Raw genomic sequence first — 25,142 nt, 5'->3', positions numbered from 1 at the left:
TGCCAGCCTGGCCACCAAAGGCCACATCCAAACCCAGGAGCAGGTTTGCATGAAAATCAAGTTGTTCCAGTGAGACCCCCGACCCTGAGCCCTGCGCTTAGTACATAAGAACATAAGAATGTCCGTACTGGGTCAGACCAAAGGTCCATCTAGTCCAGTAGCCTGTCTGCCAACAGCGGCCAACACCAGGTACCCCAGAGGGGATGGACCGAAGACAATGACCAAGCAATTTGTCTCGTGCCATCCATCTTCAGCCTTCCACAAACAGAGGCCAGGGACACCATTCCTACCCCCTGGCTAATAGCACTCCACGGACCCAACCTCCATGAATTTATCTAACTTCTCTTTAAACTCTGTTATAGTTCTAGGCTTCAAAGCCTCCTGTGGCAAGGAGTTCCACAGGTTGACTATAAGAAGAACTTTGTGTGAAGAAGAACTTTCTTTTATTAGTTTTAAACCTGATGTCCATTCATTTCATTTGGTGACCTCTAGTCCTTATATTATGGGAACTAATGAAGAACTTTTCTTTATGCACCCTCTCCACACCACTCATGATTTTATAGACCTCTATCATATCCCCCCTCAGTCTCCTCTTTTCTAAGCTGAAAAGTCCCAGTCTCTTTAGCCTCTCTTCATATGGGACCTGTTCCAAACCCCTAATCATTGTACTTGCCCTTTTCTGAACCCTTTCTAAGGCCATATCTTTTTTGAGGTGAGAAGACCACATCTGTAGACAGTTCTGAAGATATGGCGTACCATAGTTTTATACTTCCCCTCCTCCTTCTTCCCCTGGCTTCCCCCTTCCAGCTCCCTCCTCCCAGGTTTCTACCTCCCCTCTCCCACCCTCTTTCTTCCCCTCTCCCACCTCCTTTTCCCAGTCCCCCAGAGGTTAATCCCCCCCGCCCCCAGTTTTGTTAAATAAAGAGAGTTTCTTTTTTTGAACACGTGTCCTTTATTTTTTACATCAGGAAGAGGGGGCTTGGGAAGGGTAAGTGGAAGGAGGTGAGGGAGGAATGGGGCACGAGCCCCCGATGGGGAGGACTGGGGTGGCTCTGCGGGCTCCTCGGGGTGGAAGCTTTCCTGTAGGGCCTCCTGGATCCTGATAGCCCCCTGATTGACCTCCCCCGGATGGCAGCCTGCGGCAAGTGCAGCCGGGCTGATGGTCGAGTGCTGAAATGTGCCGAGTGTGGGCATTCAGGGCACTCCAAGACAGGACTGCTTTGATGTCCCCATCGAGTTAGACATGCAAGCGGGGAATCCTGAGAACTGTCTGTCCGGGATGGGGGTCAGGTCTTTTTAAGCACAGCCCTCGGCTAGCCTGAGGAAGCAGCTCCACACCTTAAGTCCTAACCTGATGCCCTGACGGCACTGGTTCTGGCCAGCCTTAACTTCGGTTCAGGGTCCACTCAATGTGGACATGCTATTTCGAATTAGCAAAATGCTAATTTGAATTAGTTTTTAGGTCTAAATGCACTCATTCGAATTAGCTTATTTCAAATTAACTAATTTGAATTAAGTTAATTCGAATTAGTGCTGTAGTGTAGACATACCCTATTTGCGCAAAATCTTGCCAATGTAGACGTAGCCTATCTATATCTTGCTCACTCTCTCTTAACCAGCAACTAGAATAGGCAGCTAGGCTAGGCTAGTTTAGGCCCCAAAAATAACAAAGAGAAAATGATTAAGAAAGGTGTAATGAAGTTCCTTATGAGATTTCCTTATAAAGGACACATTCTACTATCTAAAATGAATTCCTGTGAACTGAACTGTACAATTCCCCAGAGAAAGGTAAACAACAGATAACAGCCTAATGGTGGAACTGCTCATACCTGAGCAAAGAAAGCTGTGCTGGTGACTCGCTGGTTTTCTGATGGGGAATTTACCCAGGGAAGGAGGCTCTGTATGATCTCCACTGTTATTAGTCCAGATCTTTGCAGAACCCTGGAAGACAAAAGGAACCACTTATGGGGCAGACTGTGCACTTCAAAAGCTTAGCTGCTATGACCATACAACTCTAAAACCTACGCATGGAAGCTCTGTGTTTCTCACCCAGGGCACCCCGCACAAAGCTATACCTGAAAGTTCCCTGTCAGTCACTCTATTTGTTGCCGATCCCTGAGGATGAAGTGCTGTCTCCTAGATCTCTTACCTCACCAGCAAACACACCCCCTCGTGGTGAGTCTGCGGATTTTCAAGAAGCATCCAAGTTTTCTGCATCCAGAGAGTTCTTATCAGTTTCTCATTCGTAGCCTTGAGAAGCACAGCCTCTAATGCTTCAATAGAAAGCCTGGGGGAAAAGAGGCACAGAACTGTAGTAACCAATAGAAAGGCACAGCCTAAGCAGTCAGGAAACCCCAGTTACTTGTCAGGTCTGTTGTTCATTGACAGTTCATCCATTGACAGTATCCTGAGGACCACTCTTTTTGGAAGGACTTAATTCCAGGAGGTATTTCAGTCTCATACATCTCATATTACTAGTGTTGCTATGGACAACATTTTTCAGTCACTTTCTCCTATCTGCAAGGTGTATGGGCACTAGCACAGTACAGTAATATGGAAAAAATACACAACCAGACCCCAAAAGCTGGGACACAGAGAGATTAGTGATCACTAATGGTTATTTTGGGGCCCTATGTCCAGCGAGATGTGACAGGGTGCTGAGAGCTTGCACTTGGGGTCAGCACTCTGGTAACTACTAGTACTAATTAGCTTCCCCAGAGAAAGCCTAATTGGATAGAAATGTACCTGATTGCCTGGCTAGAGTGGGGCTATAGAATCAACAAACCTATTATCCCATTAATAAGGAATCTGCCTAAAGGGACACCCACAGGAGTGTTTGAGGGAAACAGAGAGCAAAAGAGACAAAATGCTAGAGGCATCTAGATAGACTTATGTGTAGTGCTGGGGAGGAGCCGGTGGTCGTGGTACATGTAGGTCTCAATGACATAGGGAAGGGTAGGAGAGATGTCCTGGAGGCCAAATTTAGGTTGCTAGGAAAGAGACTGAAATCCAGGACCTCTATGGTGGCATTCTTGGAAATGCTTCCAGTTCCACGCGCAGGACCAGGTAGGCAGGCAAAGCTTCAGAGTCTCAATGTGTGGATGAGACAATGGTGTAGGGAAGAGGGGTTTGGATTTATCAAGAACTGGGGACACTTTTGGGAGAGGGGGAGCCTATACAGGAAGGATGGGCTCCACCTAAACCAGGGTGGAACCAGACTACTGGCACTAAACATTTAAAAGGCTGTAGAGCAGTTTTTAAACTAAGAGATGGGGGAAAGCCGATTGGTGGGGAGATGCAGGGAGACTTCTCTTAGAGGAGAATCCGTTGATAGAGATTCTCTAAGCTGTAGTCAGAAAGAGAGGACAAAGAGACTGAGGCCTGAGGAGGCCTAGATAGTAGTGTTTGTGTTGCCAGAGGTTGGTGGTTTCAGGGAACTGACCTATAGCAAGCACAAACAAGACTTTCTCATATTAAAAGCAGGTGATGGTAAGGTGCCTCATAACCCTGAGAACTCCTGGGGAGTGTCACACAAATGTACTGGGATTCTCTTTGTTTTGCTCCCTTTCTTCTAATTACCTGCAAGGGTTGCCCTCACATAGTTGTTGTCCTTTTCTAAATAACCTCCTTCGGCTGCTCATCCTGGGCAAAGGCATCTTTTGTCCTAGGGTTTGGCTGATCTGCTGCAGAAGAACAGTGAACAACTCCGGGAACAGCTCCTGCACAGTTTTGCTCAACTGCAATGCTGACACCACTTCAAAGATGGCACATGTTGCCTGAAAGGAGAGCATGGTAAAAGAAGAGGTCTCTTCCTAACACTATCACACTCTCTCCCCTTCTGATACCTGCTGGACTAAATTCCCACTCCTGTCACTAACTTGATGAATGACCGAGAGCAATTCACTCCATGTGTGCCTTAGCGTCCCATATCTGTAAAAATGTGTACGACCTATCAAGGCATGTTATGAGTTGCACAAAACATTTGCAAAGCACTGTAAGAAATCTGATTCAAAGACTTTCTAATTGCCAGATATTATTAAGTGAATCAGCCACATACTCTAAATCTGCCATCTGTTGTTCCACAGAAAGCACAGCTGGAATCCAGGAAACAGTACTTCAGAAAAGAAGTGCCCATATGACAATATTATACCACTCATCTAGCTTTCCATCAGCATGTGTGTCACAAGGCAGAGAAATACATGTCTGTCGTCTAACTTACTGTGAGAGGTTCAGCAGCTGCTAAATGCAGGTCAGTTTCTGTCTCTGAGGTCGTGCTTCCTTCTTGGCTTGTTGGAGTCTTTATTCTTTCTATTAGGACCTTCAGGACTTGAGGGGCGAGCAAGGGATCTGTCCCCAGAGATCTCCACAGCTCAGTGGTGTCACTGCAATTTAACATAAGTTATATGTGACCCCTGGAGACTTTTGTGGCTCTGACTATATGCATCATATTCAAGTAAAGAACAAATTTTCTCCTTGACTATGATCAGGGCTCACCAACCGCGCTGTCCGGCGATCTGCGCATGCACAGATCGCCCAAACCTGGCTCTTCCAGGTTACAATCTACACGCCATGGGTGAGTAGATTGTATTATTTGTCAAGCCCTGCCTATGATGAGCAAGTTCAGAGTGCTGTCCTCCTTATATGGTCCTCATGTTTTACATATTGAGTTTCTAGTTACAGAACTAAGTTAAATTACATTTCAGGTTACATTTCTACAGTGCATGACTATTTGGGGATCCTGGAGGTATCCTGAAATAGCTACCCCACATTTACACAAGCAGCCCGTTATTTTGAAATATTTTTCAAAATAATGGGCACACTATTTTGCCATCCCAATAAACTTTGTTGCATGAGGGATAAGGGATGGCTTGAAATAGCACATTATTTCGACATTTGGTGCTGTGTAGAAGCGCCACATTTCAAAATAGGCTATGCAAAATATGATACGCAATTTGCAGAGTGCATATTGTGCATCTTATTTCAAGTTTAGGGTGCTGTATAGACACAACCCTAGTCTTACTGCACCATAACCATTAATGCTAGACTTCAGAAGGAAAGGACACAGAGATCTAATCACAGTTCCTGTTTTCCTACTTCTCAGTAGATATGGAATCATGAGCATGTGATGCCCAAAGATCTACGGCCTGGGAGACAAGTTGAAGAAAGAAAAATGATCTTCCTACTAACTGGATGTACAACTATGAGAACAAATATTTGTGGCTAGCCCATGACCTCTTCACAAATGGCATTCCCTGGCCTCTATTTGCCAGAATGGGCATGTTCTGTTCACTCCCTATGGGGCACCTGGCATTGGCCACTGTCTGAAGACAGGATCCTGGGCTAGATGGACGTTTGGTCTGACCCACTACAGCCGTTCTCATGTTCTTAGATTCCTGCACTGATGACTGATAATTCAGCTAGGGATGTTTGAATGAAATGATAGATATGCTTACCACCCTGTCTTTAAGTACCAAGAATGACAATTCCATTCCAGCAGCCATACCCTTGCTGATACCAAAAGCCTGGTGCCCTATCCTTGCTAATCAGCCAGGAATTTGGATTTGAAGCTTTCATGCTACCAGAAAACGAACAGTCACTGGCAATTTCCAGGGTGATGTTAGTTCAGGGGTCTGGAGAGGCAAAAGTCCACTCCAGTGATGCCAGTAAAGGGAAGTCTTTAGGATGCCAAAGCAACTATTAATTAATGGAAACAGAATGACACTTAATTTCTCCCTGCACCCACCTTGACATGGTCTTGGACCTTTCTGCAGAAAGACCCAAGCTATTAACCTTTAGGAATTATCTCAAACTGTCTGTGGCTTAAATGAAGCCTTACATCTTCCAGTGAAGCCGTGGGATCCATGGTTACCAAAATGAACACTGTAAGGAGCACTATATACCTGTCCATCGGCAGACGTTTCATGAGGAGGCTGAAGATCACTGCCTCTAGGTGATGGTGACCTAGAATGGACACTGCCTCCACCAGGAACTGCCTCAAGCTACCCTGCTTGATGGTAGGCATGTGAATGTATATTCTACTCAGGATAGCTGGCACCTGGACAGAATAAAACCAGAAAAAATGTCCCTTTTCCATTCTCTCCATTCATTCTGCAGAACCAAAACGTTTATTTAGTCGTTTAGCAATTTGCTGTTCTTGTAGAAAATCCTTCCTTCAAAAAACAAGTATTTAGACATGGCTGCATAGATTTAACCCACAAAAATTATACATATCTCTGCCCATACCTGGCTGCAACACCGGGTTAAGACATGCTGAGGCCCTAAGCTATGTCAAGTTAAAGAGGCCTCATTGCATTTCCAAAAAAACATGTATTATTCTAACAGAAAGGACAATGAAAATAGAAATAATCTATCTATCTATCTATCTATCTATCTATCTATCTATCTATCTATCTATCTATCTATCTATCTATCTATCTATCTATCTATCTGTACATAGGCAAAGAGGCAAGTAAAAACTAGTAATTTGGGGGTATTTTTAGAGACCCCTCATTATCTGAGGCCCTAAGATGTAGTTCACTTAGCTTGTCTCTTGGGGCCGGATATTCTCTTTTTGCATTTTACTCGGAGTCTAATTTTTCCAAGCCTTTCATGGCTGGAAACTGTGACAACAAGATAGACAACTAATCAAGCATCTTCCTTTTCCCTTGGGGTACGGCTACACTAGCTCGTTAGTTCGAGCTAGGTAGGGTAATGAGGGCAAGCAGAGTTGCAAATGAAGCCCAGGATTTAAATATCCCAGGCTTCATTTGCATGTTCCCGGGTGCTGCCATTTTAAAATCCTCCTTAATCCGAACTCCGTGCCCGCGGCTACACGCGGCACGGAATAGGTAGTTCTAATTAAAGATCCTAATTCCATGAGGAGTAACGGTAGTTCGAATTAGGATCTTTAATTTGAACTACCTAGTCCATGCCGCATGTAGCCGCGGGCACGGAGTTTGGAGTAAGGGGGATTTAAAAATGGTGGCGCCAGGGAACATGCAAATGAAGCCCGGGATATTTAAATCTCGGGCTTCATTTGCAACTCCGCTTGCCCTCATTACCCTACCGAGCTCGAACTAACGAGCTAGTGCAGATGTACCGTTAGATTATCTCTGTCTTCTGCTGTTGATTCCCCCATTGCCTGACTCAGGATAGGAACACAGATGGAATTAACTTCCAATCCCAGGGGGAGAAACAGCAAGACTTGTGTTCACTGCAAATGATGGCAAAGACCTGAAAGCCTGCAGGTTAGCCAGAAAAACCTCTCCAGCTTCTATTTTACCTCATCCAGCATGGCACCTCCACACTCCTTCAGGATGATCTTCATCCACAGACCGGCTGCTGTGGCACAGGAGGGGCTAGCAGACAGCATACGATCCAGTATGGCCTCAATAAAATCTGTGGCTTGTTCAGAGGGAAAGTACTTACTAACCACCTGTGGACAGATCAAAAACAGGAAAGATTGCAATGATAGTCGGCTCCAGTACTTTTAAGAAAGGAGGCCTAAGAGCTGTATAGGAAAATAATGTATTCATCAGCAAATTGCTAATTGGGCTCATATCTGGCAAGGCAGTTGCAATTAAAATTTTCTCTGTAATCTTTCTAGCTACCACATCTCTATTCTACACTAATAATATCAGGTTAGATCTTAGGTTGTACAGTTAGCACAACATTGTATGGGACAAACAGGATGTAAATTTCCAGTTTATATTCTATTATGTACATGACATCTTTTCACAAAATATAAAAATATGCAAAGAGATGCATGCACACAAATATAGGTTCAGGTAAACACACAAGGTGCCAAGACTGGTTTCTCAGCTTGATGTCCCGCTCACATATTTTCCCCCTGGATGGATGGATGGATGGATGGATGGATGTGCGCGCGCACATGCATGGGCATGTTCATGCAACTGTCTGGAATCTGTTTGTTTTTTACATGGCATTCATAGCATATACCTATGAAAAGCATGTTACTGATTACCCATGAATGCCTCACTCCCATAGCTCGCTCCAAGTGTGGAAAGACATCACAAAAGCATAAAACAATCATAGAATCATAGAATACTAGGACTGGAAGGGACCTTGAGAGTTCATCGAGTCCAATCCCCTGCCCTCATGGCAGGATCAAATACTGTCTAAACCATCCCTGATAGACATTTATCTAACCTACTCTTAAATATCTCCAGAAATGGAGATTCCACAACCTCCCTGGGCAATTTATTCCAGTGTTTGACTACCCTGACAATTAGGAACTTTTTCCTAATGTCCAATCTAAATCTCCCTTGCTGCAGTTTAAGCCCATTGCTTCTTGTTCTATCCCCATAGGCCAAGATGAACAAGTTTTCTCCCTCCTCCTTATGGCACCCTTTTAGATATCTGAAAACTGCTATCATGTTCCCCCTCGATCTTCTCTTTTCTAAACTAAACAAACCTAATTCCTTCAGCCTTCCCTCATAGGTCATGTTCTCTAGACCTTTCATCATTCTCGTTGCTCTTCTCTGGACCCTCTCCAATTTCTCCACATCTTTCTTGAAATGCGGTGCTCAGAACTGAACACAATACTCCAATTGAGGCCTAACCAGCGCAGAGTAGAGCGGAAGAATGACTTCTCATGTCTTGCTCACAACACCCCTGTTAATGCATCTCAGAATTATGTTTGCTTTCTTTGCAACGGCATCACACTGCTGACTCATATTCAACTTGTGGTCCACTATAACCCCTAGATCCCTTTCTGCCGTACTCCTTCCCAGACAGTCGCTTCCCATTTTGTATGTATGAAACTGATTGTTCCTTCCTAAGTGGAGAACTTGGCATTTGTCTTAAACTTCATCCTATTTACCTCAGACCATTTCTCCAATTTGTCCAAGTCATTTTGAATTAGTGACCCTATCCTGCAGATTAGTCGCAACCCCTCCCAGCTTGGTATCATCTGCAAACTTAATAAGCGTACTTTCTATATCAATATCTAAATCGTTGATGAAGATATTGAACAAAGCCGGTCCCAAAACAGACCTCTGTGGAACCCCACTTGTTATGCCTTTCCAGCAGGATTGTGAACCATTAATAACTACTCTCTGAGTATGGTTATCCAGCCAGTTATGCACCCACCTTATAGTAGCCCCATCTAAGTTGTATTTACCTAGTTTATTGATAAGAATATCATGCGAGACTGTATCAAATGCCTTACTAAAGTCTAGGTATACCACATCCACCACTTCTCCCTTATCCACAAGACTTGTTATCCTATCAAAGAAAACTATCAGATTGGTTTGACATGATTTGTTCTTTACAAATCCAGGCTGGCTGTTCCCTATCACCTTGCCACTTTCCAAGTGTTTACAGACGATTTCCTTAATTACTTGTTCCATTATCTTCCCAGGCACAGAAGTTAAACTAACTGGTCTGTAGTTTCCTGGGTTGTTCTTATTTCCCTTTTTATAGATGGGCACTATATTTGCCCTTTTCCAGTCCTCTGGACAAGGGAAAATGAATGGTGCACAGCCACTAGGACAGTCACCTAGTGTTTGTTACCTTAGCCATTTTGGAAGATGCTTGAAACAGAGCCTCAGGGTCTGGAGTTGTTAGTGCCTCACGGAGACAACTCAGCTCCTCCTCTGCTGACCCCAGGTTAGTGCACTGACCTAGGATAGAGAAAAGGAGAAAAAGTATGGCAACATTTAATAAAACTGAACCTCTGATCCATAGATAATCATACAGGAGGATCTATGGGGTATGTTATTACCAGCTGTGTGTGAAATTTTGGCCCCACTAAAGCCAATGACGAAATTCTTGTTGACTTTAATGGAGTCAGAATTTTACCGTCAGGCTATGTCTAGACTACATCCCTTTTTCGGAAAAGGGATGTAAATTAGACGTATCGCAATTGCTAATGAAGCGGGGATTTAAATCTCCCCTGCTTCATTAGCATAAAAATGGCTGCAGCTTTTTTCGGCACGGAGCTTTGCCGGAGAAAAGCGCCAGTCTAGATGCTGATCTTGCGGAAAATTAAGCCTTTTCCGAAAGATCCCTTATCCCTCCGAAAAAGGGATGTAGTCTAGACGTAGCCCCTATGTCTGAAAGTTAACAGTAATGGCATGTGATTCATTGTGATTCATACAGGATTAAACAGGCACTGTATTCTGTGTGGAGCATCTTTCTCTGTATATCTGGTTTCAGTAGCCACTCTGCTCTCAGTCTCTTTAAGGGAAAGCTGTCCTGCTCTGTCATCTCCCTCTCCCCACCCCACTCTGCAGAGCGGGGGCATATGGGCATACGGCGGGGGAGAGAGTGTGTGTGAGACAATGTGTGTGTGTGTGTGTGTGTGTGTGTGAGAGAGAGAGAGAGAGAGAGAGAGAGGGACATGCTGGCTGCCAGAGAAATCTTAGAAACAGTGCACTGCCTCTTTAGATAGGCACTCCGTTACTCACCATACTTCAGACTGGAGCAGCACTATTGTATGTGTCCCTCTCCCCAAACTCTGCTCTGCAGAGATGATGACAAGGGCAAAGGGGTCACCCTGACTTCTGCACGTCTCCCTGCTCACCTCCCCTCCACACACCACTAGCAGCAGATAGGATGGAGCAAGGTCGGAGAGGGGCAGCTGAACACATGCTGCTGGCATGCTTGCTAATCAGCTGAGCGCTCCAGACAGAAATTCTGGGGAGAAGGGCAGATCTGGCCTGTGTGCTATATTTTGTCCACCCTCTAATATTTGCAGATTATTTATTATTTGTGCAGTTCTCTTCCAGCAATGTACTTACAAGGCCCCAATCGTTCTGTTATATAAGTGTTGCTAACAAGACAGAAAGAATTACAGATGGAAAAAATGGTCATTACAACAATGAAAGAAAGTGAAGAGTTACTTACACCTGCTCATGGTCTCCTCACCTTGTATATTGAGAAGACAGTTGATACAGTCAACCACCCTCTGACGCGATGTCGTAACTGAATCACAGGTGTATGGTGCTAACAGCCCAATCAGAGATCCAATCTGATGAAAAGTTTCCTGAGGCTAATTTTAAAAGAATGAAGAATGAAAGTTCTCCGGCTATACTGGACATTATTTGCCTTCTTTATTGTGAACTCCATTACTGTACCTGGGTACGGCACATTGGAAAACATAATCCTTGTTGTACATGCAAATTGATGGGGTCTAAATTAGCTGTAGCACTCAAGAAAAATCTCAGAGTCATTGTGGATAGTCCTCTAAAAACATCTGTTCAACATGCAGCTGCAGTTAAAAATGCTAATGGTATGTTAGGAACCACTAGGAAAAGGGATGAATAATAATATGATAAATATCATCATGCCACTGTTTCAAATCCATGGTACACTCACACCTTGAATATTGCAAGCAATTGTAGTCCTCCAACTTAAATAAAGTTAGGTTATAATTGGAAAAAGTTCAGAGAAAAGCAACAAAAATGATATGGGATATGGGACAACTCATACAAGGAGAAGTTAAAAGGACTGGGACCATTCATCTTAGAAAAGAGATGCTTACAGGGGGGTATGATAGAGCCATATAAGATGATCAGAGATGCATGATATGGGTGTCCCTATATCTCTGACTGCCTGGGGCTGGGACTGGACAACAAGGGAGAGATCACTCAACAATTGCCTTGTTCTGTTTGTTCCCTCTGATGCACATAACACCCACCACTGTCAGAAGACAGGCTACATGAACCATTTGTCTGGGGGATCCAGAATGGCCATTCATGTTTTATGTTCTTATCTGATTAAATAGAAATAGAAATTCAACTTTAACAGCGATAGAAATGTAGCTGTGTTAGTCTGGGGTAGCTGAAGCAAATGCAGGACAATGTAGCACTTTAAAGACTAACAAGATTTATTTATTTTTATTTTTTTTTAAGATGGTTTATTAGATGATGAGCTTTCGTGGGCCAGACCCACTTCCTCAGATCAGGAAGTGGGTCTGGCCCACGAAAGCTCATCATCTAATAAACCATCTTGTTAGTCTTTAAAGTGCTACATTGTCCTGCATTTTGCTTCAACTTTAACAGCCTGAGAGTATAGGAATGCATCTATGACACTGACACAGCCAGCCTATGTGTGACCACAATAACTTAACAAGCGGCACTGCAATTGTATCAAGAGTCTATTTATAAAAAAGATGTGCTTCCTTATACAAGAGCATTTCACTGAAAGATTGTGTTGTCAGAATTTTCACTGACTTGCCCGAGGTCTAAGGAATGTAGGTCGCACTGTCAGATGTAAATATCCAGAATCAGATTCTGGTCTCTGTTACACTTGTGTAAATCCAAAATAATGCCACTGAAGTCAGGGGCATTACCCTGGCTTTACACGAATATCACTGATCAGATTCTAGCTCTAATCCTTCAGTCCAGCTGCATCCTTGAGCATCCAAAGCTCCCACTGAAGTCAAGGGGAACAATCAGCATGCCAGAATGGCAGAACTGAGTCCTAAGTGTTAAGAACTCTCCTTACCAGATTTCTGGTGGACACATCGAACTCTCTGAATACATAGGCGACCATATCCCCTGCTGCACAATTCTCCACACTTCCTGAACTGAGCAGCTTCAGGACAAAATGGAGAGCTGCCATCCTCACCTGCAAGGGTAGAGATTATGCACGAGTTATTATTATCTCTTCTGCATGCAATATGAGACAGGATATGAGAGTCCTTTTGCTTTTGCTTTTATCTCTTTGGAATAGTGGCTGAAGTACAAATGATTAACACATCTGTTATGTAAATTCCTTGCAACACTGGCTACAGAAGTACCATGCAAATGCCAGTTTTCACTTTCAGGTGACACTGTAATTAGGAAAAAGGCAGCATTTTCTCCTATAAATGTAAACAAACTTGTTTGTCTTAGTGTCTGGCTGAACAAGAAGTAGGTCTGAATGGACTTGTAGACTCTAAAGTTTTACATTGTTTCGTTACAGTTAACAAAAAATATCTACATTTGTAAGTTGCATTTTCACGCTAAAGAGATTGCTCTACATCACTTCTATGAGATGAATTGAAAAATATTATTTCTTTTGTCATTTTTACAATGCAAATGTTTGTTATAAAAATAATATAAAGTGCATAGTACACACTTGTCATTGTGTTGTAATTGAAATCAATATATTTGAAAATGTAAAAAACCACAAAAATATTTAATAAATTTCAATTTTTAATCGCATTAATTTTTAGTTAACTGTGATTAATTGAAACCCTATTAATAATCTCACCCTAAAAATGTGTCTCATTGCCAGACTCTCCACTGAGTGAAATACTTCCCAGATATTAACAGCAATACCACTATTCCACACACAATCTTACCTTAGCACTCTGATCACTGAGAGCAGATTGCACTGCCTTCACAATCAGAAACTTTCTAACTCTTGTCTCAGGCACTGAAAGATAAGGAGAAGTGTGCAATATAGTATATCTTTGTTCCAAACACTCATGCTCCACATTAGAATGTGTCCTGTGCCCTATTTAAGAGTACTACCAAGCTTCACTCATATACAGAATCAGCGGGGAAAATATAGGACCAGACTCTGATCTCAGTTACACCAGTCTAAGTCTGAAGTATTTCCACTTCTGTAAATAGCACCATCATACTATCCTGATGGAAATATTGTAAGAGAGTTAGACAAATGGAGGTTAGTGAAGTTAGTCTGTGTTTACCACCAGTATAGCAGAATTCGGAATCTATTCTAGAGTGTCTAATACTTATTCAGTCAGGAGTACTATTTTGTTTTTATCTCATTATTATTAACATGCATCCGCCACAAGATTACATTTGTATTTGTACCTTGAAAATATTTTAGGCTACATTCAGCACTTAATTAACCCTGTTGATTTCTGTGTGACCACATGGGAGTTACTTAGCGCAGCACTGGGTCCCTTTAGTGAATTTCCAACCCTCTGGTGAGCATGCATCTAAAAGGGTGTCGCAAGGAGAAGGGAGAAAAATTGTTCTCTTTGGCCTCTGATGATAGGACAAGAAGCAATGGGCTTAAATTGCAGCAAGGGAGGTTTAGGTTGGACATTAGGAAACACGTCCCAACTGTTAGGTTGGTTAAACACTGTGAAAAATTGCCCAGGGAAGTTGTGGAATCTCCACCACTGGAGATATTTAAGAGCAGATTGGATAGACACCTATCAGGGGTGATCTAGACAGTGCTTGGTCCTGCCATGAGGGCAGGGGACTGGACTTGATGACCTCTCAAGGTCCCTTCCAGTTCTAATAATCTATGACTATATGACTCTATGTGTTGCAGCAGGGGCAGATGACCGTTTTGCGGGGCCCCGGGCAGCATAATTCCGCGGGGCCCCCCCTTTGCCACGGCGCATGCACAGTGATGCCATGCTCATGCGCGGTGGCACCACGGCGCGTGCGCGGGGCTTTTTGAAGCGCGGGACCCGGGGCGGCCACCCCACTCGCCCTGCCCTATATCCGCCCCTGTGTTACAGATCCTCTGTGCCCCATTTGCAGAGATCATGAGTATGTTATAGCCCTACCATGCCTGCAAAGCCTTGATTCTTTAGATCAACCTATAGCAGCTCATGCTTTTAGCTCTGGATGTCCCCAACTCAACCCCCAGCACGATGGCGATGATCGCAGCAGTCACAGTTACTCCTGTGTTACTTACAGTCAGCACCAATAATAGCTGTGAGCAGATTCAGGGATGCCACACGAACAGTCTCATTCTCAATCTTCAGCTGCGAGTGCAGAAATGCTATGAGGTCATCAGGAGAAGAACGGGCTGCAAAGGAAGAAATCACATCCTCACTAACAACTGAAAGCTCATTCTTACCACACCTACAAAAGAAGGAAGTTACAAGGAAACTACTGTGTAATTTGGAGTCTCTTCCCCTACCTAGCAGTAGGATACAATAGCACAGCTCCATTTGATTTTCCATGATGAGCTGCTGAGTTGGAGAACAGATCTGTGGGAAGAAGAGAAGTGATCAAAGGAAAACTAATCAGAACAAGCAACTGAAAAGAAGATGCTCAATTAATTTCTAAGCACTCACTTCCTACCTTTCCAAATAGAGCTCTGAACCCAAAATAAATGGTACTGACTGCACAACAAGAATCAGAAACAATGACCGATACACTGGATAACAGAAGTTCATGCTTTCAAAGTGTTTTTAGCAGCAGAGCTAATTGAATCAAGACTTGACCCTTGGTAACTGGTTCAAATGGTTAATTATTCCACCATAAAAATGTAGGCCTTATTTGCAGTCTGAATTTGTCCAGCTTCATTTTCTAGTTATTGGCTCACGTTCTGCCTTTCTCTGCTAGATTATTACATATGTTTCCCCACATAGATATTATAGACTGCAATTAAGTCACCCTGTCACAGGATAGGTCCTCCCCATTTGGATGGGATCAGTTTTTACTATATAACTCTAACTCCCTCTAAGAACTGGCTTATGCTAAAATTGCTTTACAAACTGAGCTGGATTTTAGCTAATAAAATGAGACCACTATCTGCTTATTCTTAAGCCAGCAGAAACCAATAAGGCATGAGAAGGTCTCCGGGCTCTTCACTAGCATTCAAAAGATGTTTATTCTTAATATGCTTCAGATCTGCTGTGCTTAAGCTCAAGTGATACAAGAACAAGTTCCCCTCACCTGGTCGTGCAGAGCACTGCAGATGGCTTGAAATTTCCCTTCAGGTAGAAGGATCTTATATTCACCGGAGACTTCCAAGAGCTGCCTCAGACTCTACAACAGAGGGTGAAAGTTAGAAGGTGGGCATACAAAGGAGCAATATGCAATGACTGAAGCAGGTTCATGGAATTCATAGATTCCAAGGCCAAAAGGGATGATTGTCATCAACTAGTCAGGCCTTCTGTATGACACAGGCCTTAGAAATTGCCAAAATAATTCCTAAAGCAGAACTTTCAGAAAAAAATCCAATCTTGATTTTAAAATGATCACCTTGACTCTTGGTAAATGGTTTGAATGGCTAATATCCCACCACTGAAAAGGTAGACCTTATTTCCCATCTGAATGGATCCTGTTTCAGCTTGTAGCCACTGGATCATATCATGCCTTTCTCTGCTAGGTCATTACATATATTTCCCCATGAAGATATTATAGACTGTAAGTAAGTCACCTGTCACAGGGTAGGTCCACCCTGTTTGGATGGTATCAGGTTGTGGAGGAGTTAAAGAACTAAGGCAGCCCAAGTGACCTAGTCTCCCCAACCACCATAGCAGGCCTGGTTCTTAGAGCAGCATTGCCTAATAGTCAGGGTCAGTGCAGCAGCCCTTTAATGAGGCTCTTCAGCTCAATGACCCAAGCCCTTCTAGGTACGACCGTGCAACCTAGTGCTCAACCACCCTTTGGGGCAAACCAGTGTTGCCTAGTGGCCAGCCCTTCTCCACCAGGCTCTACCTACTCCACAGGGTCCCAGCCCAGGGCCTTGTCTTGCAGCTCAATGGGGTTTCTTCCAAAACATGCAGAGTCAAAGCCTAATACCTCAACTCAATAATGCTTAGTTCACATAGATTACTTCCCACCATTCTTCTGCAGCAGGTCATCTCAGTAACTCCGTGGTCTCTCCTCCATCTGTGGCATTGGATGGTTGTGGGGGGGTCAACTGGAACCACAGGCTGGCTGGTTTCTGCATCCTAGGGCACTGGCAGTCCCTCCACAAAAGCCTGCAAAGCACCTCTGCTCCCTTCAGCTGTCAGCCTAGACAGAACTGAGCTGCTCCCTTTTATATCCTGATTCCAGTTGGAGCATTCCCAGCAAGTATGAAGGGGCATAGCCCACAGATCATGATTAGCCCCCGCTGAACCATGCATGGTGGGTATCCTCTGTCACAAACACTCCCCCTTAAGAGGGTGTCCATTGGTGGACCTTCCTCTTCATCGTCTCCTTCCACTTGGGAGAAGTCTGTGTTTGCATGAGCCTTCCCTGCCCCAGTGTAACATACAGAAGTCATAGGGTTGGAGCGGGAAGTACTACCTCATGATTCAGGCACTGGTGTCCTTCATGTTATTAATCCATCTGAGGGGTGCATGGTTGGTGACCAGTTGAAAGGGCTTCCCCAGTACAGAATATCCCAGGGTATGTCTACACTACAGCGCTAATTCGAACTAACTTAGTTCGAATTAGTTAATTCGAACTAAGCTAATTCGAACTAATGCATCCAGACTAAAAAAACTAGTTCGAATTAGCGTTTTGCTAATTCGAACTAGCATGTCCACATTAAGTGGACCCTGAACCGGGGTTAAGGATGGCCGGAAGCAGTGCCGGCAGGGCATCAGATGAGGACTTAGAGCGTGGAGCTGCTGCCTCAGGCTAGCCGAGGGCTGTGCTTAAAGGGACCCGACCCCCACCCCGGACAGACAGTTCTCAGGGGTGCCCCTCTTGCAAAGCAGTCCTGGCTTGGAGTGCTCTGAGTGCCCACACTGGGCACATCACAGCACTCGGCCATCAGACCGGCTGTACTTGCCGCAGGCTGCCATCTGGGGAGAGGGAGCAATTGGGGGGCTGCAGGAGAGCTTCCACCCCCAGAAGCCCGCAGAGCCAGCCCAGTCCTCCCCGTCGGGGGCTCGTACCCCATTCCTCCCTCACCTCCTTCCACTTACCCTTCCCTAGCCCCCCTTCCTGATGTACAAAATAAAGAAAACGTGTGGTCAAAAATAGAATCTGTCTTTATTGAACAAAACTGGGGGAGACTGGGAAAAGGAGGTGGGAGAGGGGAAGAGAGAGGGTGGGAGAGGGGAGGGCAACTACAATGATCAGAGGTTTGGAACAGGTCCCATATAAAGAGAGGCTAAAGAGACTGGGACTTCTCAGCTTAGAAAAGAGGAGACTGAGGGGGGATAGGATAGAAGTCCATAAAAGCATGAGTGGGGTGGAGAGGGTGCATTAAGAAAAGTTCTCCATTAGTCCCCATAATAGAAGGACTAGAGGACACCAAAGGAAAAGAATGGGTAGCAGGCTTCAAACTACTAACAGAAAGTTGCTCTTCACAAAGCAAAGATTCAACCTGTGGAGCTCCTTGCTGCAGGAGGTTGTGACGGCTAGAACTAGAACAGAGTTTAAAGAGAAGTGAGATAAAGTGATGGAGGTTGGGTCCATGGAGTGCTATTAGCCAGGGGGTAGGAGTGGTGTCCCTGCCCAAAGTTTGTGGAAGGCTGGGGAGGGATGGCACGAGACAAATGGCTTGATCACTGTCTTCGGTCCATCCCCTCCAGGGTCCCTAGGGTTGGCCACTGTCGGCAGACAGGCTACTGGGCTAGATGGACCTTTGGTCTGACCCAGGACGGCCATTGTAAGCTCAGGGCTCAGGGTCGGGGGTCTCAGTGGACCACCTTCATTTTCATGCACACCTGCTCCTAGGTGGCCAGGCTGGCAGCTCTCCTGCCCTAGACGGCCACTTTTCTGTGCCTAGTGCGGAGGTCGTGGACGAGGTCCATGATGTCCGCACTAAACCAGGCGGGTGCGGTCCTGGGCAGGCTCCCGAGAGCCGCCAGCCTGGTCCCGGGAAGAGGGGGATGGCTGGGTGGCAGCGGGTGGCTGGCTCGAGCCGTGCCAGGTGCAGGGTCTGCTAGCTGGGTGCTGGCCAGCCTGTGCCCCTTTAAGAGGTCCGGGGCCGGAAGGGGGGCAGACGAGTTTCCCTGGTGTTGGCCAGAGTGGCCACCAGGGAAAGCTGGGGAGGGCTAGCCTCCCACTAATTTGAATTAAGGGGCTACACACCCCTTAATTCGAACTAGTAAGTTCGAACTAGGCTTAGTCCTCGTTCAATGAGGTTTACCTAGTTCGAACTAAGCACACCGCTAGTTCGAATTAAGTTCGAACTAGCGGAGCGCTAGTGTAGCACCTATCAAAGTTAATTCGAACTAACATCCGTTAGTTCGAATTAACTTTGTAGTGTAGACATACCCCCAGGGTGTAGATCACCCACTTGATGGCCAGGGCCTCCCTTGCTATAGTAGGGCGGCAGGTCTCTCAGGAGAACAGCTTGCAGCTGAGATAAAGGATCTGGTGCTCCTTCCCACCTATTTCTTGAGATAGTACCACTCCTGGTCCTACCTCCGAGACCTCCATTTGAAGGATAGAAGGCTTTGTGAAGTTGGATGGGATAGGACCAGCTCTTGGTTCAGCTGTTTTCACAGGGCCTGGAAGGCTTCCTCACAGTCTTCTGATTACTGGACTTTCTGTGATTGGGTGTTCTTCATCAGGTCCAATAATAGGGTGCCCAGTGTGATGAAGTTGAGTACTAAGCAGCCACTGTGTCTGAAGTATTGTGGCACCTGTTTCTTTGTCATGGAGGTGGGGCAGTCACACAAGCCTTAGACCTTATTTATCAAGGAGCTATAGTTTTCCCCTTCCTACTGTGTTCACTAAGATGGCACTTGGCTGGATTCACAGTGAGTCCTGCATCTATTGGGGCTTACAATACCTTGCTAAGATGTCAGAGGTGTTTCCCCCAGCTGGTGCTGTGGATGACAATATTCTTAATGCACACGGCTGTATATTGCATATATGTTTGCAATATTTGGTTCATGAGCTGCTGAAAAGTGGCTGAGGCTCTGTGCAGCCCAAATGGCATCCTGCTGAATTGCTATAAGCCAAGCAGGGTGTGGAAGGCACTCTTCTCACAGGAAGCCGGTATCAGGGGTATCTACTAATAACTGTTGGTCAGTTCTAGTGTGGAAATGAACTTTGCATTTCCCACTATATTCCTCCTTGAGATTTCCCCATGTATGCATCCCAGTATCACTTCAGCTTTTTTGGCCACAGCATCACATTTGTAGGTCATGTTCAGCTGAGTATTCACCAAGTTTCCCAAAATATTTTTCAGAGTTACTGTTTCTCAGGAAGCATCCCTCAACATGTATGTATCACCTACATTGTTTTGTTCCTAGATGCATCTATTTACATTCAGCCATATTTAAATGCACATTTATTGTTAGCACCCAGTTTACCAAATGATCTATATCACTCTGAATCAGTGAGTTGTCCTTTCCATTATTTACCACTCCCCAATTTTTATTTCATCTGCCAATTTTATCAATGATGATTTTATGTTCTCTTCCAGGCTATTGATAATGAGATGACAGTCTAACTCCTTCCGGTACCTACACACTTTTCTTCTTTGCTGCTTGAAGCTTCCAGGATATCTCTGATGAAATCTACATATTTTACTACATTTAGGCTCTTGTGTAGTCCTCTGATACTTTTAGTCAAGTCCATGAGACATTGATTCCCTCAAAATCATGGGCATTCCAATCCCAAAAGCAACCACATATTCTGGACCAGAAAGCCAACATAGATTGGGAGTAAACCATGGAGGAAGTGGGGAGGGGGGAAGGGCAGCAGGGTTGTGGCCCTGGATTTGCTGCTTGGCTTGTACTGAGCCAGCTCACATAGACTGAGCATGCTCAATCATACTACTGAAGCCAACTGCCCTCAATCCATCCTCTCACTATCAGCAGACAAGAGTTACCTTGGTCATGTGATACTGAGGGTAGATGAAATAAGAGAGACAAGGTGGGTGAAATAATATCTTTAATTATATTATCTCACCCACCTTGTCCCTCTAATATCCTTGAACCAACACAGCTACAACAGCCCTGTACACAACGGTAGATGAACTAGACGGTGATTTTATATCTATCTAGTTATATAATCTAAAGCAATGCACTTCAGGCCTTCTTAGTATTAATTTTCAGCTACTGGCAGTTTATTTAATACTGCCCAGAGACAACACACAGCAGCCCCTGCTCTGAGGAGTTTATTTATAATCTAAAAGAGAGACACAGAGTTGATAGGATGTACCAGTAAATCACAAGGAGGGAGTATCTTATGGGGGGGCGGGGGGAGGGAACAGGTGTTTTGTTTCTTACCTCCTTATCATCTCCAGAAACAGAAGATACTTTTCATGAGAGGCTTTTACCTACAAAACTTGTCACCTGGGTCACCATGTCTATAAAATCAAGACTTGCGTGTTTATCTATTATCTAACAAGTCACTATGTAGACCAGGAAACGCCACTGGTAGCAGCTAGTGCAGTTCACCTATGCGCACACATTGATAGTTATTTTAATAAGTATCTCACCTTGGTGACATGAAAAACATTAACATCCTCTTTATATTGCTCAAGGAGCCATGGGATCTGTTCGAACACCTTATCTTGATGATCTTCTTTATGCAGGAGGAGGCTCATCATAGTACCAAGGGCTTTGATAATGGCCTGCTTGACCTACATAGAGACACAGAATTTATGTTCCTACAAATTCATTCAATATCATGCAATGGGCCCATCTTTTCTACTTCTGACGAGTGCAATTTCCCTTTTCCACTGTTGAAACAGCCCTATCTCAATATTTCCTGGTAAAGAGTTAAGACTCATGGGCTTCGTCTACACTGGCATGATTTTCCGAAAATGCTTTTAACGGAAAAGTTTTCCGTTAAAAGCATTTTCGGAAAAGCACGTCTAGATTGGCAGGATGCTTTTCCGCAAAAGCACTTTTTGCGGAAAAGCGTCCGTGGCCAATCTAGACACGCTTTTCCGCAAAAAAGTCCCAATTGCCATTTTCGCGATCGGGGCTTTTTTGCAGAAAACACTACTGTGCTGTCTACACTGGCCCTTTTGCGCAAAAGTCTTTCGGAAAAGGACTTTTGCCTGAACGGGAGCAGCATAGTATTTCCGGAAAAGCATTGACGATCTTACATGAGATCGTCAGTGCTTTTCCGGAAATTCAAGCAGCCAGTGTAGACAGCTGGCAAGTTTTTCCAGTCTAGAGACAGCTATGGTGTTGGTTTCAGAATTATATTCTACTGCACCTCACAACTTTCCCAAGTGGGATATTTCCCCAGATTAGTATGCACACTAAACCAACTCATTCCTGCTGTAACTCTACTGGAACTGAATAGACATCTGCCAGGAATGAATTTAGCCCATTCTCCTATATTCATCTGCATGTCAGGTGACAAAACTGGAATCTATGTACACTATGTACAGACAGAATTTCCATGAGATTGTGACATTATAATCTTTTTTAAATGTTTTACATCATACTCCGTTCTATCCCAAAGAACCTGCCATTGAACTCCATCATCACAAAGAGTGCCATACACAGAGAATTTAACAATATAATTTCTCATAAAGGTTTAGAAAGCCTACAATTCTCACCTCCAAATCTTCACATGTGGTCCATTTGCTTGTCACATGACGATAGAGGGGAAGAATTTCATCACAGAATTGAGATTTACCCATTTTGGGAAATGGCCACCTTTCCCAGTTCCTAAAATATAGATTTACTGCCCTTGACCATTTTTCCAGAACTGCATGGAAGGAAAAAAGACAGGCAATATGAAAAGGATGCAATAGTAATAAGGATACGTTGTTTTATCAGTGAAGACACCCAGGCTTGTAGTTTATTACAATTCCATGCCCAATTCAGGAACAGCTGATGAAATCCAATAACAGTTTTGAATTATTTCTCTTCCCTCCTTTCCGTTTCTTGTTTCTCAAAAGGCTTTCTTCTCTTTTGTCTCTCTCCATCTCTTTTTAATTCCCATCATTTGAAAACATATTTTTTTCTCCCTTGTTACCTCTTAATTAGAGCTGATTGTAAAGGTAGTTTAAATTAAATTAAAAGTGTTTACTCTTGTTTTTTTCAAAATTTCAAATTACAAAGATCATTCACATGTTTCAAAAATCAACAAATTTCAGCCACCTTTTTAGCTGTACAAAAACACTGAACACATCCTGATTAAAACTGTCATTGACATTTTTTCAGTTTAATATTCCATCAACTTGGAAAAAAATATGAAAAATGTAATAAAAAAACAAAATATTTTGACCAGCTGTTTTCTGAATGATTCATGTCCTCTGCAGTTATTGCTTATTTAGCCCTAAAACTGTATGATTTCCTATTGGGTTACAGTTTGTCTGAAAGATGTTCAGTGCCCCTAACTCCTATTAGCTATACTGAGATTTGACAGCATTTTGCCCTAAAATTAGATGCACCCGCTGCCCTTGAAAGGAAAATTAAGGCTCAATCCTATGTTCTATGAAGCTGATGGCAAAATTCCCATTTATCTCAAAGGTGCAGGATTAATCCCTTAGGCCTGATCTACACTAAAGGGGAAAGTTGACTTAAGGTACGCAACTCCAGCTATGTTAATTATGCAGCTGGAGTTGACGTATCTTAAATCGTGTTTTCAGACTGTCCACACAGTGGAAGGTTGACAGGAGTGTTATTCCTCATGAGAAGCAGGACTACCGGTGCCAACGGGAGCACCCACTCAGTTCGAATTAGTGGGTCTTCACTAGACCTGCTAATTTGGACCCTGGTGATCAACTGCAGCAGCATTGATCTTCTGCATAGTGTAGACGTGGCCTTACTTGAGCATCAACTAAAAAGCAAAGGAAGAGAGAAGTGGAGAAGACCAGAGGACAGAGAAAGAGGGTGAAAGGAGATGATAATTAAGAAACTAAAGAGGAGGAATGGGTGGAGGGGTGGAAAACGGGACATTTTTAAATGTAATTCAGTCTGTTGCCTGCACATTCTCCCCCAGGAATTTCCTGGCACATGGGCAGCATCAGCTTTTGTTTATTTTTAAAATATCCACAAGTCATAAAGGGCCTGAACTTACAAATGCTCAGCACCTCCAGCAAAGTAAGGAGCACTCTCAACTCCACTGAGTGCCACAGGAGCATGAGGACTCAGCCCCTGGTACAATCCAGTTCAGAGCCTGTTTGTAAACGATCAGTCACTTAACTCTGTACCAAGGCCCCTAAATATCCATTTTGGACATCTACAATAAGTGCTGGCACTTACCACCACAAAATGGTTGCCTCAGCCTGCTCTCGCCGACTAACATCCGCATGGAGCTCATGCTGTACAGGGTCATTCCCTCAAAAGGAATGAACTTGAGTGCTGAAAAGAAGGACCAGAAGAAAAGGAAGACAGTCAATTGACTGTTATCTGCCTTCTTACTATCGCATTTAGAAACACCGCTGGGTCGGATGCTATGGGCTCCTAGGTCATTTTGTGCTGCGTACACAAATGATAAGGCAGAAGTAAAAAATCAGTGGGGGATTTACCCTGAGGAGGAGCATTCTCCACCAATGTGCAGCTGTGCCAGATGCCCAATCCTCTCCCAGAGTAGGAGAGAGAGCACTGGGGAGGGATGAGAAATGGAATGGAGAAGAGCTCCACTAGACCTGATTTTCCTCAATCCTGTCCTTTAAGAACTTGAAATGGGGCATAAGAGCTTGCACCTTGGTGTGGATAGCTCATGGTCTAGCAACTGGAACCAGCCACAGCAGTTCATCTCATGCCCCCCAAATAGCACTCTGTGTAGCTGTACAGAGCGTGAACCTCTGTCCTTAAATGGAAGACAATAACTTTGAAACAAAAGATGGAAGTTGACATACGATAGGCTGATGATAGGTTGTCCAGCGTAATCAAAGTGAACACGTCAGACAGCTTCAGTGGTTTCAGATGACATTGAAGCTCATACATCACCTCATTGAAATAGCAGCGTGCCAGAGCCACTAATGTGTTGCTCGCTGCCACTTTTAGTTCATTTGTTGCTTCCTTAAAAAATACAAAAAGAGAGAGACTGAAGTGATTAAAGCCAACTACACTAGCCAATGCTGCTCAAATGAATCAAGTTCTTATTTCTGTTTTCCACCCAACTTTCTGAGAACAGAATCATGAGTCATAAATAATCATTGAATCGTTTGGCTAAACACTTGTCAGCCTTTCAGTTGTTTGCAAGCTGCTTAGACTATTCGCTATTAGCTATTTGTGGTGGATGATTGGCTATCATAGTGACATGATATTTTTCCCTCAGAGGAGGTGGGCAGCTTCAAGATATTCAGAGAATTTTCCTGAATAAACTATCCCCTAAATCCAAATACTGCTTCTTTTGGAAACAGCTCAGATTCTGTTTAAAGGTTTCATCCTGCTGCTTAACACCATAGTATCAGAGCACCTTCCACACAAAATCAGTATCAATAATGAAATCCCTAGTAGACTTCACAAAATACTTGCTTGTTAAGAAACGGTAGGCCTCTCTGCATCTGATATATGTCACAATATCCTGACCTTACAAAGCACTTAAGCACATGTGTAACTTGAACAAGATGAAACTAGTCACATGCTGCTTAGGACC

At 44.0% G+C, this 25,142-nt stretch overlaps 1 protein-coding gene across 1 annotated transcript; it reads right to left on the bottom strand.

Annotated features, from left to right (window-relative positions):
- Positions 1-948: 948 nt before the first annotated feature.
- Positions 949-23,883, bottom strand: LOC142825334 (maestro heat-like repeat-containing protein family member 2B). The gene is made up of 16 exons (XM_075917290.1): positions 23,801-23,883; positions 22,147-22,298; positions 21,070-21,213; positions 15,621-15,713; positions 14,860-14,929; positions 14,632-14,745; positions 13,313-13,386; positions 12,472-12,594; positions 10,891-11,014; positions 9,535-9,644; positions 7,283-7,435; positions 5,901-6,055; positions 4,220-4,382; positions 3,580-3,776; positions 2,150-2,287; positions 949-1,941 (listed from the first exon to the last, which is right to left on the bottom strand). The coding sequence occupies exons 1-16, from the start codon at positions 23,871-23,873 to the stop codon at positions 1,824-1,826; spliced, it is 2,001 nt and encodes a 666-aa protein (XP_075773405.1). The 5' UTR covers positions 23,874-23,883; the 3' UTR covers positions 949-1,823.
- Positions 23,884-25,142: the final 1,259 nt, after the last annotated feature.

This window comes from Pelodiscus sinensis, unplaced genomic scaffold (assembly GCF_049634645.1).
Source record: "Pelodiscus sinensis isolate JC-2024 unplaced genomic scaffold, ASM4963464v1 ctg49, whole genome shotgun sequence".
NCBI classification, from domain to species: Eukaryota; Metazoa; Chordata; order Testudines; family Trionychidae; genus Pelodiscus; species Pelodiscus sinensis.
The sequence above is the reverse complement of the archived record's forward strand: the minus strand, read 5'-3'. Positions and strand labels throughout refer to the sequence as shown.

Excerpts from the sequence above, each read along its gene's own strand:
- LOC142825334 (XM_075917290.1), bottom strand. The coding sequence starts at position 23,873 with ATGACCCTGTACAGCATGAGCTCCATGCGGATGTTAGTCGGCGAGAGC. Across the intron at positions 22,299-23,800 it reads GAGGCAACCATTTTGTGGTG|TTCTGGAAAAATGGTCAAGG; the intron begins GTAAGTGCCAGC and ends CCTTCCATGCAG. Across the intron at positions 3,777-4,219 it reads CAGCTGCTGAACCTCTCACA|GCAACATGTGCCATCTTTGA; the intron begins GTAAGTTAGACG and ends CTCTCCTTTCAG.